A 15181-nucleotide genomic window follows, 5' to 3' on the forward strand; every position below is an offset into this window, starting at 1 on the left:
CTAACACTTAGTGGTACTTGGTGGGGAGCATGCCGTTTTGGGAATCAAACATGGGTTTTCTATATACAGGACATGCATTTCCAGCCCTTCCAGCTATCTTCCTGTCTCCTTGTAGTGCTTGCACATACTTGGCTGTGTACCAGAGATTGCACCCTACGTTGTGTTACTGGATTGGAGGTCCCTAGTAAGTCAGCTGCCTGGATGGTGTTTATAAAATGAAACTGATCATCATTATTTTTTCGTTACTGTGTTCTATTTGTTTTTGTTTTTTGGGTCACACCTGGCAGCGCTCAGGGGTCACTCCTGGCTCTACACTCAGAAATTGCTCCTGGCAGGCTCGGGGGACCATATGGGATGCCAGGATTCGAACCACCATCCTTCTGCATGCTATCTCTCCTGCCCTAGTGTTCTATTTTTCTGGCTTATGATTTATATCTTTCTTTATATGTGTGTATGAGGGGGTGTTGATTTAATATCTCAAAGCAGTGATACTCAAAGCAGTTGATCAGTGATACTTGGTCAACCAGACCAATGAATTGAATGTTGAGGTTCAAAGATGTGATATTGCTTATGCCCTACACTATTGCAAGTTTACACCCAGCAGTGCCCAGTTGGCCATGGATGCCAGAGATCAACCAGAGTCCCACACATGCATCTGACCCCCATGCTAACTTTCCAAAACCTACTTCATTTTTTTTTGTTTTTGTTTTTGTTTTTGGGTCACACCCGGCATTGCTCAGGGGTTACGCCTGGCTGTCTGCTCAGAAATAGCTCCTGGCAGGCACGGGGGACCATATGGGACACCGGGATTCGAACCAACCACCTTTGGTCCTGAATTGGCCATTTGCAAGGCAAACGCCGCTGTGCTATCTCTCCGGGCCCTAAAACCTACTTCATTTTTTAAGGAAGAAATAGTGTACTATATAATATTTAGTTCAATGACTTATGTCTCATTTGAGAATTCCATTTTATCAAATTTATAAACATATTTACCTTTATTATATCCTTTTAAGTTTCTTTTGTTTGTTTCTTTGGTGGTACAAGTGATTGAACACATGACTTTGTACTTGCTAGGCAGGCACTCCACCCCTGTAGTTTTTGGGTTTTGTTACATAACTCTATCTGGATTTTTTTTCTGAATGGCTTTTTAAATTTTTGTAATTAGCATGTGTAAGGGGGTTAATCCCTAATCGTCAAAAATGGATAACTATTATATTAAACGCTTAATGACTAATTCATTTCTTTCTGACTTAAAGCTCTAATTTATTAAATGGAATTGCTTCCAGACAACATTTGTTCTTAAGTTTTTCTGTAGCATAATGTCACTAATAGTAGTTTTAAATCCCTAAAGCTATATGATGTGTTCAAAAAAATGATGTGGGGCCAGAGCAATAGCACTGTGGGTATGGTATTTGCCTTGCACGTGGCCAACCGATTTTGATCCTGGGTATCCCTTACTAGCAATGGTCCTCAAACTATGGCCCGCGGGCCACATATTATATTTATTACCATTTTGTTTCTTCACTTCTAAATAAGATATATGCAGTGTGCATAGAAATTTGTTCATAATTTTTGTTTTTACTATAATCTGGCCCTCCAACAGTCTGAAGGACAGTGAACTGGTCCCCTGTTTAAAAAGTTTGAGGACCCCTCCATGGTCTCCAGAGCCTATCAGGAGTGATTTCTGAGCACAGAGCCAAGAGTAACCCCTGAGCGCCACCAGGTGTGCCCCAAAACAAAAACAAATAAAGCAACAGTTACTTAACTTGATGACATTATATCACTATTCAGCTATAAAGTAAGCTTATGTTTCATCCTTCTCTATTAAATGATCATAAAAAAGAAAACAACCCTCCACATTATGGCCCATGGTACAGGTGAAGAAGAGGAAATTCTCCTATGTCCTTCTTAGCAGTATGATATTGATCACTTTTCTTTGGAATGTGTGTGGGTTGTTTGGTTATTATAAGTGTTAGAACTCATAGGAGATTATAGAAGACATGTTAGTATAAAACTGAACTTATCTTTGAAAATGTATACTAATATTTCTTCATAGTTTATGAGGGCAACAAGGTTTCCTTGTTTACTAAAATACATATTAGCCTTTGAATATATTCTACTATCTGAAAGTTTTATGAAGACTAAAAATAAAAATCTGACATTCCAAGAAATGTAACACAAATTATTTACTTGAGTATACCATTGTTTGATTTTATTAAAATAAATATTGTATGACAATAATAAAAAAAAAAAAAAAGGAAGACGACGACAACGCAGCTGTTGGAGTCTGGAGAGCACTGTGGCCTGTCTGGCCACCAAACATGAACAAAGTTTCAAGCAACCCTGCTGGGGGCTGTCCTTCAGCTCAGAGAGATGAACTGACTCCACACCAGGCCCTGGACTTCCTGGTCTTTCTTTCCTTCTCTCCTGGATCAGGAAACTTTGGGCTTCAGAGGAAATCCAGAGAGTTGATTCTCATGTACCGAGAGAAGAGAATATAGAGGCGGCGAAACCAGAGAAGCTGGCTGCGGTGGCAGAACATGGCTCTCTAGAAGAATCAAGAAGGTTGCTACTGTTATCTTCAGTCCCACCTTGTTCCCGTGTGACAGACACATCCCTTGCCTGCCTTCTTCCTATACCAAGGCTGCCTCCAATCAGTACTCGACCTCTTCTCTGTCCTATTTATTCCCGTGTGATAACAGCAAAGGATATAGTGGTGGTATCTAAGCACTTAGTCTCCACACAGCCCCTTAGTTTTAGTCACCCTGTGAATTGAACACTATATTATTGTTCTCTTTTTGTTACAGGTGAGGGATCTTATTATCCACAATAGCTGAGATCTAGTACCTATAGCCATCTATTGACACTTAACATCCATTCTCCTTTGTCTTTGTTGTTCTGGCTGTGGAATAGAGCTGGGCAGCGGTGGAGCTGCAGGAGAGCTCTACCACTTGTGCTGCATTCCTGGGCTTGGACCTGGAGCCTGCATTCCTAATCTCTGTCCCAGGATCTGACATGGACAGCACCTGTTTTACACTTTTTTTTTAAATTTAGTTTTTGGGCCACACCCGGTGACATTCCTGGCTATGCACTCAGAAATCGCTTCTTGCTTGAGGACCATATAGGACACCAGGGGATAGAACCGCAGTCTGTCCTAAGTTAGCTGCATGCAAGGCAAACACCCTAGTGCTGTGCCACCACTCTGGCCCTGTTTCACTTTTTTTGGCACACTCAGTGAGGCTCAGGGGTTGCTTCTGGCTATTTGCTCAGAAATCAGTCCTGGCTTGGGGAACCATATGGGATGCTGGGGGATCGAATGGCAGTTCATCCTAGGCTAGTGCAGGCATGGCTGATGCCTTACCACTCTGTGCCACTGCTCTTGCCCCGTTTCACATATTTTATGGGAAGAAAGCTGGAGTACAGGGCTGGTGCGCTACTGAATAAAGTAAGCTGGGAAAGTATAATCACATCTTAGAATAAAGAGGAATGAGAAGCTAGAGAGATAGTATAGTTGACGCAAAAACAAACAAACAATTCACTGAACTACAGGGGCCAGAGTGATAGAACAGCTGGTAGGACATTCACCTTGCATGCAGCAGAACTAGGTTCTATCCCTGGAACTCCATGCAATCTATTAGCCTAAAATCTCTGACCACCACTGGTGTGCCCTCCCCTCCAAAAATGAATAAAGAATGGTACTTAGTGAGGGAAATCATTGTTTTTTTTTTTTTAAATGATTATTATTATTTAGACATAGTGTGGTTCAGATTTTTTGTTTTTGGGTGATGGTACTCAGCAGTTACTCCTGGCTCTAAACTTAGGAACCACTCTGGCAGGACATGGAGACTATTTGGGATGCCGGCAATTGAACTTAGTTTAGTTGCATGAAGGCAAGTGTCCTATCACTCTGTACTAACACTCTGTACTATCTATCTTCGGGCCCCTGTAGTTCAGGTTTTTTGGTTTGTTTGCTTTTGTGTCACACTCAGTGATACTCAGGTAGTACTCAGTGGTGGTACTCACCACCACTCAGGTGGAACTTAGTCCTGGCTCTGAACTCAGGCGTCACTCCTGGTGGGCTCAGGACACTGGGGATCGAATACGGATTGTTGTGTGCAAGGCAAGTGCAACCTATTATACTATCATTTCCTATAGTTCAGTTTTTAAACAGGATAGGTAATGCAAAATTGATTTGGCTAGATGTAACATAAAAAATGGCATTTCTGTTTTTCTCTACAATAATTAAATGTTTACTTATTTATTTGCAGTACCAGAAATTGAAGCCAGGGCCTCATACATGCAAGGCGTACGCTTTACTGACCTACATCCCTGCTAACCTGTCTCTTTAAGCTAATATTCCAAAACTTTAAAAATGCATGCGTGTGGGGCCGGAGAGATAGTACAGTGGTAGAGCATTTGCCTTGCACGTAGCCAACCCTGGAGAGTCCCTGGTTCGATTGCCAGCAGCCCATATGGTCTCCTGAGCCTGCCAGGAGTGATTTCTGAGTGCAGAGCCAGGAGCCAGGAGTAACCCCTGTGCATCACCGGGTGTGACTCAAAAACTAAAAAAAAAAAAAAAAAAAAAAAAAAAGCATGCGTGTATGTGTGTGTGTTGGTGTCAGAAATGGAACCCAGAGCCTTACACATGCAAAGCAAGTGCTCTACTGATGAGCTATATCTCTGGTCCCTAAAAATGTTAAGAGTTCTCGGGCTGGAGCGGTGGCTCAAGGGGTAAGGTCTGCCTTGCCTGCGCTAGCCTAGGATGGACTGCGGTTTGATTCCCCCAGTGTCCCATATGGTCACCCCAAGCCAGGAGCAATTTCTGAGTGCAGAGCCAGGACTAACCCCTGAGCATCACTGGGTGTGGCCCAAAAACCAAAAAAAAAAAAAAAAAAAAAAAAAAAAAGTTAGAATTCTATCATCTGTCTATCTATTGATCTAAATCTATGAACTTAGATTTAAAGTTGGTCTATATCAGCTTTAGAGATCTATACATAGCTGTGATATCAAAACCATTTTATATGATAAACAACTATAACCTAGCACAGTGGTCGGCCAGCTGCGTCTTGCAGGCCACATATGGCTGTTTACACTTTTTTTTTTTTTTGGTTTTTGGTTTTTGGGACACACCCAGTGGTGCTCAGGGGTTACTCCTGGCTGTCTGCTCAGAAATAACTCCTGGCAGGCACAGGGGACCGTATGGGACACCGGGATTCGAACCAACCACCTTTGGTCTTGGATCAGCTGCTTGCAAGGCAAACGCCGCTGTGCTATCTCTCCGGGCCCTGTTTACACTTTTTAATGCGGCTCTTCCTTGTGTTGGGCGGCCGCTCCAGGAGTCAGGACTCTGCTTCTAGCCTCTGTCAGTGCGTGCCCTGTGTGGCTCTCAAAAAATTTCAATCATGGTTTTGGCGAGATTTGGCTCAGTTGAAAAAAAAGTTGACTTAGCATATAGAATACACTTGGAAAATATTTAATAGAATTCTAATATAGGAAATACAGCTAAATATTTTGTGGGGGATCATACCTGTCATTGCTCAGGTACTAATCCTAGTTCTGTGTTTGAGGGTTTCTCCTGTGGGGAACTCTGGGAACTATGCAGTGGTGGGAATTGAGCCCAGGCTTCTCACTTGTGTTGCATATGCTCAGATTAAGAGATTACTGAAGCACAGAGTCAGAAATAGCTACATAGTAGTTCTGAGGGTACCCTCACCCAAGTGTGTGACTCCAGTGAACATTACAACCAGAAAAGCATCTGAGCACTGTCACCTAGGGTGTTACCTTGGTGAACACCACATCTCAAATGTGTGACGCCAGCTGGTACTGTAATTAAAGGCATGTACACCCCAGTCATTGTAACACCATCCTCAACAACAGAAATGGGGAAAAGGTGAAAGTCCTCAAATTCATTGAGTCCCAAGATCTAGAAAACAGTGCTAAATCAGATGCCAAACAACTATGGAGGGTCCTTGGTTAGCTCTCTATGAAGCCAGGTTTTGAGAAACCAGAGGATCTGGGAATTAGATCAAGAATGGAGGTATCCAGGAATTAACATTCTCTTTTCTTGGTTTTTGGGTCACACCCGGCAGCGCTCAGGGGTTACTCCTGGCTCTATGCTCAGAAATCGCCCCTGGCAGGCTCGGGGGACCATATGGGATGCCGGGATTTGAGCCACCGTCCTTCTGCATGCAAGGCAAATGCCTTACATCCATGCTATCTCTCAGGCCCTCAGGAATTCACATTCTTTACCTTGGCATGCGCCACTTCCTTGCTGGTGAGCACAAAGAGAACATCCTGGGTACGGCGCAGAGAAAAAGGCAGATCCAGAAAGGAGATGTACTTGCGCAGCAAATTCACAGACTGCAGCGTGAGTACAGCACACCCTAGTCAGAGGGGAAAGGCATGGAATCTAGTTACTTCCAGGCTCACTTCTTCTCTGAACATCTTACCTCTCTGTTGGGGCACACATATAGTGGACAAGAAAGCTACCATAGAGCTGCTAGAAAGTGACTCTAGCGCCAAACCGTTCTTTGCCTATTTTTTCACAGGCTGGAAAATTGTCTGCCTGCTCTCTTCCTGCTAGCAAAGGAAGTGGGTTGGTGGAGATTGGGTTCTAGCTATCTCAAGGCCAGGGGGAAGGAACAGAAACTCAAACTGTTGAATTTGGAGGTTTAGTACCTGGTTCCTGCTGTGCCACTGAAGAGCTAAGACTTGTGGAAGCTGCTAATCTTTTTAAGTCTCAGTTCATAACTGTAAGGGAGGCCAGGGATGTATCTCAGATACAGTACTTTCCCTGAGTTTGATCTCTGACATTACAGAGAGAGAGGAGAGAGGAGGGGTCTGAGTGGTAGCACAGTGGTAGGGCACTTGCCTTGCATGTGGCTGACCTAGGATGGACATGGGTTCAATCCCTGGCATCCCATATGATCCCCCGAGCCAGGAGTGATTTCTTTTTTTTTTTGTTTTGTTTTTTTGGGCCACACTCTGGAGGCGCTCAGGGGTTACTCCTGGCTATCTGCTCAGAAATAGCTCCTGGCAGGCATGGGGGACCCTATGGAACGCCAGGATTCGAACCAACCACCTTAGGTCCTGGATCAGCTGCTTGCAAGGCAAATGCCGCTATGCTATCTCTCCGGCTCCCAGGAGCGATTTCTTTTTTTTTTTTTTTTGGTTTTTGGGCCACACCCGGTAACGCTCAGGGGTTACTCCTGGCTATGCGCTCAGAAGTCGCTCCTGGCTTGGGGGACCATATGGGACGCCGGGGGATCGAACCGCGGTCCGTCTCCTAGGCTAGCGCAGGTAAGGCAGGCACCTTACCTCCAGCGCCACCGCCCGGCCCCAGGAGCGATTTCTGAGCGCAGTCAGGAGTAACCTGATTGCCGCTGGTTGTGACCAAAAACCAAAAATTAAAATAAAAAAATTTAAAAAGAGGGTCCGGAGAGATAGCACAGCGGCATTTGCCTTGCAAGCAGCTGATCCAGGACCAAAGGTGGTTGGTTGGAATCCCGGTGTCCCATATGGTCCCCCGTGCCTGCCAGGAGCTATTTCTGAGCAGACTGCCAGGAGTAACCCCTGAGCACTGCCGGGTGTGGCCCAAAAACCACAAAAAACAAAAAAAAAAATTTAAAAAGAGAGAACTAAATAAAATAATGGTTTTGGGAGAGTGGGATGTCTCTCAAAGAGAGACCTAATAACTAAATGAACAACAATCTTGTTCCAAGGCCGTGGCTCAGTAAGTACACACAGAAAGTGTATACACTACTTATTTTACATTTGTACAATCATCATGCCACTCCTGTGAAGGCTGGATATTATCTCTACTGGCTAGAGAAGTTCCACATGTGTGTCCTTAGTAAATGGTTTAGTGTAGATCATATACAGTACTGAGTCAGAAAGAGGAAAATTCCTTTTTTTATTTTTGGTGCCACACCTAGTGGTGGTACTCAGGGATTACTCCTGGCTCTGCACTCAGAAATTGCTCCTAGCAGGTTCGGGGCACCATATGGGATGCCAAGAATCGAACTTGGGTCGGCTGCATGTAAGGCAAATGCCCTGCCTGCTGTGCTATCACTCCAGCCCCAAGAGGAAAATTCTAATTTAAGTGATTAGCCATACAGGCATTCATAAGCCATGCATAGGTGACTACTTAATTGGGGGGAATGGAATGAGTTGAATGGACTAAATGAAAGAAATGCAGAAAATTATACAGAAAAAAAAAAAAGGGATACCTTTTTTGTTTTAGTGTTTAGTGATTCAGGAATCACTCCTGGCAATGCTCAGGAAACTGGGTACTGGGGATAGAAACTGGGTTGGGCACCTGTAAGACAAGTGGATGCACTATTGCTCTGGTCCCATGAAAGACCTATCTTTTTTTGTTCTTGGTTTTTGGGTCACACCCAGCAGTACTCAGGGGTTACTCCTGGCTCTATACTCAGAAGTCGCTCCTGGCAGGCTCAGGGGACCTTATGGGATGCCGGGATTCGATCCACCGACCTTCTGCATGTAAGGCAAACGCCTTACCTCCATGCTATCTCTCTGGCCCTGAAAGACCTATCTTTTTTTTTTTTGGGTCACACCGGGCAGCGCTCAAGGGTTACTCCTGGCTCTACACTTAGAAATCGTTCCTGGCACATTTGGGGGACCAGATAGGAGGCCAGGATTTGAACCACCAACCTTCTGCATCCAAGGCAAACGCCCTACCTCCATGCTATCTCTCCGGCCTGAAATACCTATCTTTTGAACAATGTTTCTAGGTATGTCTGTAAGGGAGCTTCTGGTATAGATTATCATTTGATGGTAGGTTCAGAGAAGCAGACTGTTCTCCTTAAAGTGGTTGGGCACCAGTCTGCTGGGGTCTTAAATGAAAGAGAAGCAGAGGAAGGGAGACGTGGCTTCTTGTCTGTCTTCACTCTCAATGTCAGGGAACAAACCCAGGTGCTTCATACACGAGAGGGAGATGCTCTATTTCTGAGTCCCATCCTTTGCTCTTTGGCTGAGTTTTTTTCTTTCTTTCTTTTTTTGGTTTTTGGGGCACACCCAGCAGCACTCAGGGGTTTCTCCTGGCTCCAGGCTCAGAAATCGCTCCTGGCAGGCTTGGGGGACCATATGGGATGTCGGGATTCAAACCAATGACCTTCTACATGCAAGGCAAATGCCTTGCATCCATGCTATCTCTCTGGCCCTAATTTTCCTTTCTTTTTCTGTTTTTGACCACACCCAACAGTGCTGAGATGTTAAGTGTATCTTATTTTGATGAAGATCAAAACTTGGATTGGGAGGACGGGGTATTATGCTATAGACTTCCTGCCTCTATGGTTTGGAATCAGATCAAGTTACATCTTCAGCTTTCCTGGGTCAGCAAAGCATTGGGTTTCTCAGCTTCCATCAATGCACAAGTCAATCAGAGACGAAAGTAATCTTATATGTTGTTGATATTACATATATTAATACATTACATAGATAGAACCTCTAATTTATCTTGTACTGCTGGAGAATCTGACCAGCACATCTGCCTTTACTCATGCTCAGGACTGCATTGGCTGGCAGGGCACTTCCCCATGGCACAGTCTGGGCACTTCCACTGACAGGCACATGGAGAATCAAGAGGCATGTTTCCTCTCCCTCTCACCTGTTCATGATTCAAAGGCTGTCCTTTGGATTTAGGAATGATACTTTACTTAGTGTCTCTCTTTTTTATTGGGACAAACAGGGGCCAACTGGACTATAGTCAGCAGTTCAGGGATGGTAGTGATGTTGTAATGAGGTGCCACAGATCAGACTCAGGGCTTCATACATACCGGGCCTGTGTTTACCACTTGAGCTGCTGACCCAGCTTCCAATAATTATCTTAAAAAAAAGTAAGCTTTACAGTTGCAACTTTAATAAGGCCTTACCTTTAGGTAACTTTCCTTCAGAGTGCAAGGACCTGGAGGAAGGAAAGTATAAATGACAGAATCATTTTTTTTTGCTTTTATTTTATATTTTTGGGAGAGATCACACCTGGCAGTGTCAGGGCTGGCTACTCCCGGCTTAGGCTCTGGAGTCACTTCCATCAGTGCTCAGGGATACTGGCTTTCTGCATGCAAAATATGCCTTTTGACCCATCTCCCTGGCTCTTCTAGGTAGTTGTTTGCGTAATTCACCAGATAACTTTCTGGGCTTTATGACTGTGGCTACAGGTGAAGTGACCAGGGTGAACTCCCTTTCTAGGGGTATCCATGCAGTAGTTAGCAATGGCTTCTGAGGCACTCTGCTCCAAGCTTTGTCCATTAGAGATTAAAATGATGACACTAGTCACTAGTTTTCATCTTTAAAATTGTAATGTGAGTATGCTAATAGAATGTTACAAAATAATAAATTAGTTTGGGGGCTGAGATGATAGTACAATGGCATTTGCTTTGCATATAATTGAACCAAGTTTGACTATATGCAAGTCATCATCCAAGTACCACGAGGAGTGTTCCCTGAGGATGGAGTGAGGAGTACATTCTGAAGACCACTGAGTGTGGCCCCAAAACAAAACAAAATTACTTTGAGTTGGAGAAATAGTACAGTGGATAAAGTGTTTGCCTTGAATGTAGCTGATCAATTTCCTATCCTGGCACCACATATGGTTGCCAAGAATGTTCCCTGAGCACACAGCCAAAAGTAAGCCCTGGTGAACCACCAGCTGTGTCCCCAAAATGAAAATAAATATTTTTTTCTTAGGATTACAGTGATTGTATAGTAAGTGGGGTGCTTGACGAAAGTGCTGAACCTGGGTTCTATCCTCGGTATGCCAACCAGTTCCCAGAGCCCATCAGAAATAAGTTTTGGATGTGACACAAATTCAAAACCATATTAAATAATTTTAAATATTCTTCCCTGATAGTTTTCTTTCTCACTTTTGATCTTTCCCCCATCTACCATCTGCTAGAGTAGATTGTGCTCTCTGCCTGAAGAAGGATGAAGTGGGGAGCAATGGAGGATGTTTTAGACACCATCCACCCTGAGCAAAGGAACAAACCATCTTCCATTTCCACCACCATTTGTAAGATCTATACCTCACAGCCGCATACAGAGAGATGTGATTACTGTGACCACTTACTCCTCCAGCATCAAAAGTCACCACCTGCAGAAAAACACAAGGCTTGATTTAATTTTGTGTCTTTTCCTACTTTTTAAATTGGAAGCTAAAGTTTTATTTGCGTAAGTCTTTCACCTCCTTTGTTTTGGAGCCATATTGAGTCATGCTCAGGAATTATTCATGGCAGTGTTTGGGAGACCAGATGTGATACCAGGTCAGCCACATGCAAGGCAAGCACCCTACCTACTAACACTAAACCTTTGTTAAATTGATTTCCAGGTACTTGATATTTGAGGAGCAATTGTAAATGGTTAAAAAGTATTTTTCTTGGGCCCGGAGAGATAGCACAGAGGCGTTTGCCTTGCAAGCATGGACCAAAGGTGGTTGGTTCGAATCCCAGTGTCCCATATGGTCCCCCGTGCCTGCCAGGAGCTATTTCTGAGCAGACAGCCAGGAGTAACCCCTGAGCACAGCCGGGTGTGGCCCAAAAACCAAAAAAAAAAAAAAAAAAAAAAAAGTATTTTTCTTTCTCTTCTACATTACTTACATATAAAACTGATTTCTGTATATTTTGTCACCTGACATTACTGTATAGACTTAATGTTTCTAGATTTTTGATGAAGTCTCCAGTTTTCTATGTATCATACTATGTCATCTGAATAGTTTGACTTTTTTTTTTTTTTTTTTGGTTTTTGGGCCACACTCGGCGATGCTCAGGGGTTACTCCTGGCTGTCTGCTCAGAAATAGCTCCTGGCAGGCACAGGGGACCATATGGGACACTGGGATTCGAACCAACCACCTTTGGTCCTGGATCGGCTGCTTGCAAGGCAAACACCACTGTGCTATCTCTCCGGGCCCTAGTTTGACTTCTTATCCTATTATTCCATTAGATTTCTTTTCAGCTTTTCCTTCCTTCCTTCCTTCCTTCCTTCCTTCCTTCCTTCCTTCCTTCCTTCCTTCCTTCCTTCCTTCCTTCCTTCCTTCCTTCCTCCCTCCCTCCCTCCCTCCCTCCCTCCCTCCCTCCCTCCCTCCTTCCTTCCTTCCTTCCTTCCTTCCTTCCTTCCTTCCTTCCTTCCTTCCTTCCTTCCATCCTTCCTTCTCTCTCCCCCTCCCTCCCTCATTCCCTCCCTCCCTTCCTTCTCTCCTTTTATGCCATACTCAGTGGTATTACTCCTGGTATTGCTCTCAGGGCTCTATGCTCTACCTGATATACTATGGCTCTGGCTCCTGCCTTTTTTTTTTTTTTTTTTAATCATTTATCTCTCTTGGCCAATTTCTGTGGCATGGATTTTTTTTTTTTTTTTTTTTTTTTTTTGGTTTTTGGGCCACACCCGGTAACGCTCAGGGGTTACTCCTGGCTATGCGCTCAGAAGTCGCTCCTGGCTTGGGGGACCATATGGGACGCCGGGGGATCGAACCGCAGTCCGTCTCCTAGGCTAGCGCAGGTAAGGCAGGCACCTTACCTCCAGCGCCACCGCCCGGCCCCTGTGGCATGGATTTCTAACACTATATTGAATAATCTTGTCTTATCCCAAGTTATAAGGGAGAGGAAAGCCTTTCAGGTTTTTTTTTTTTTTTCCAAGCATGTTAGCTTTGCAGGGGTTGGAGGAAGTACAATGGGTAGAGTGCTTGCATTGCATGCAGCTAATTCGGTTTCATCCCCTGATATATGGTCCCCTGATCCCTGCCAGGAGTGATCTCTGAGCACAGACTCAGGAGTACATCCTAAGCACTACTCAAAGCCCTAAAACAAAACATATATTAGCTGTGAGTTGTGATATATGACCTTTACTATAACGAAATAAGTTCCTTCTTTCCCCATTTTGTTTATTTTTTTCACTATCATAAATGGATATTAGTTCTTGTCATATATTGTCTCTGTGTCTCTGAAAAGAATTATGAAAGAATTAACATAACTAAAATGACTATCCTAATTAAAGTATTATACATTATAATTCCCATTGGCATTATTTGTGAGGTGTGTGTGTGTGTTGCTTAGGATTGAACCCAGGGCCCTCCATACATAAGGTATTGTCAGGGCCAATCAAAACCCCCAATGAGAGAGTGTTAGAAACAGGATTTAATTCAGGGAGAGGCAAAGCAGGGGTGAGACGAGAGTGACAGTGATAGAACCAAGGTTAGAACTAAAGCAAGAAGTCATTCAGTGAAAGGACCATAGGAAGACATAGTAGAATTAGCAAAAAGCAGCAGGAGCACTGTCCCGCAGGCAGTTTCTCAGGCAAACGTGCAGCAATCATCAGGCAGGGGCAATCTGGCAAGGGGTGGCCCTCGGTACTTCTGCTCCAGACTTATATTCTCTGGTCTCAATTGACCTCCTGCAATAGTGAAAAGGAACATCTCATAACAGACGTCTCCACCCTTAAAGGGTCAGGAGCATGCATATGTCTGACCAGGGGCCATAAGAGTCTTTGTTTTCTTATACTTTACCACTGAACTACATCCTCAGATACCCCTACTGCATTATTTAGGGACATAGAAAAAATAGTAATCAAATTTGTATAGAGTGATAAAACTTTCCAAATATCCAAAGCCATTCCAAGAGAAAAAACAAAGATGGGGATATTTCCTTCCCTGACATTAAATTACAATACAATTACTATAATAGTAATTAAAACTGCATGGTACTGGAATAAAGGTAGATTCTCAGACCAATGGAAAAGATTGAGAGCCCAAAGAGAAACTCTCAAGTTTGTGAATTTAATCTATGACAAAGAAGCTGGGTGTATAAAGTGGAGCTAGGAGAAGCTCTTCAACAAATGTTGGAAAAACTGGCTAGCCATGTGTAAAAAAAAAATTTTTTTTTTAAAGAAACTGCAGCACTCATGCTTGTAATCCTGATGCTTAAATAAAGATTTTATATAAATTTAAAAAAATAGGAAAAGAAAAAATAGAATCTCTAACTTATAACATACACAAATGTTAATTAAAAATGGATTAAAGATCTTGACATTTAACCTGAATCCATAAAATATACAGAATAAAAAACATAGGTAATATTCTACATGGTGTCAACTGAAGAGGCGTCTTTAATTAGTTGATGCTATTGGCTCAGAAAACAGAAGCAGACAAATGGGACTACATCAAGCTATAAAGGTTCTGTACTGTGCAAGAATGATTAAAAAAAAAAAGATTTCTTACTGAGTGGGAGGAGATATTTGCTTACTCCACATCTGGCAATGTCCTAATATCCAAGATTTATAAACAATTCAGAAACTTTAGTAACAACAAAAACAAACAAACAAACAAAAACATCAAAAATTCGGGCCTGGAGCACAGCAGCGGTGTTTGCCTTGCAAGCAGCCGATCCAGGACCAAAGGTGGTTGGTTCAAATCCCGGTGTCCCATATGGTCCCCAATGCCTGCCAGGAGCTATTTCTGAGCAGACAGCCAGGAGTAACCCCTGAGCAACACCGGGTGTGGCCCAAAAACCAAAAAAAAAAAAAAAAAAAAAGAACAACCAAAAAAAAAAACCCATCAAAAATGGGAAGAGAAGGAGCTGGAGAGACAGCACAGTGGTAGGATTTTTGCCTTGCAGGCAGCATGACGGCAGATGGAATCCCGGCATCCTATGTGATCCCCGTGCCTGCCAGGAGTAATTTCTGAGTGCAGAGCCAGGATTAACTCCTGAGTGCCAACATTGTGACCCAAAAAGCCAAATAATAAAATAAAATAAAATAAAATAAAAATAAAAAAAAGAAGAGAAGCTAAACAGATACTTCTTCAGCAAAAATAAATAAATAAATAAAACAGACAAAGATATAAACAATGAGATATCATCTGACACCAGTGAGAGTCACATATATCAAAGAGTAGAAAAATATAGTGCTGGTGGGAATGTGGTAAAATAGGAAGCCTCATTCATTCACTGTGAGATTATTGTCTGGTTCAGCCTCTATGGAAAACAGTAAATGAACTTCTCAAAAACTTAAAGAGTAGAGATTTCAGGACCAGAGAGATAGTATGGTGGTAGGATGTTTGCCTTGCATGCAGAAGGATGGTGGTTCGAATCCCAGCATCCCATATGGTCCCCTGAGCCTTCCAGGAGCGATTTCTGAGCGTAGAGTCAGGAATAACCCCTGAGCACTGCTGGGTGT

At 43.2% G+C, this 15181-nt stretch overlaps 1 protein-coding gene across 1 annotated transcript in view; it reads right to left on the reverse strand.

The window, feature by feature from the left end:
- Positions 1-2218: 2218 nt before the first annotated feature.
- PIGL (phosphatidylinositol glycan anchor biosynthesis class L) overlaps positions 2219-15181 on the reverse strand; it is a 61599-nt gene continuing 48636 nt past the window's right edge. The window contains exons 4-7 of the mRNA XM_049776951.1: positions 11043-11110; positions 9894-9925; positions 6250-6383; positions 2219-2548 (exon numbers count right to left, since the gene is read on the reverse strand). Of these exons, the coding sequence (XP_049632908.1) occupies positions 2450-2548; positions 6250-6383; positions 9894-9925; positions 11043-11110 (333 nt within the window). The 3' untranslated portion in view covers positions 2219-2449. The remainder of the gene's footprint in view (positions 2549-6249; positions 6384-9893; positions 9926-11042; positions 11111-15181) is intronic.

Source organism: Suncus etruscus, chromosome 7, assembly GCF_024139225.1.
Source record: "Suncus etruscus isolate mSunEtr1 chromosome 7, mSunEtr1.pri.cur, whole genome shotgun sequence".
NCBI classification, from domain to species: domain Eukaryota; kingdom Metazoa; phylum Chordata; class Mammalia; order Eulipotyphla; family Soricidae; genus Suncus; species Suncus etruscus.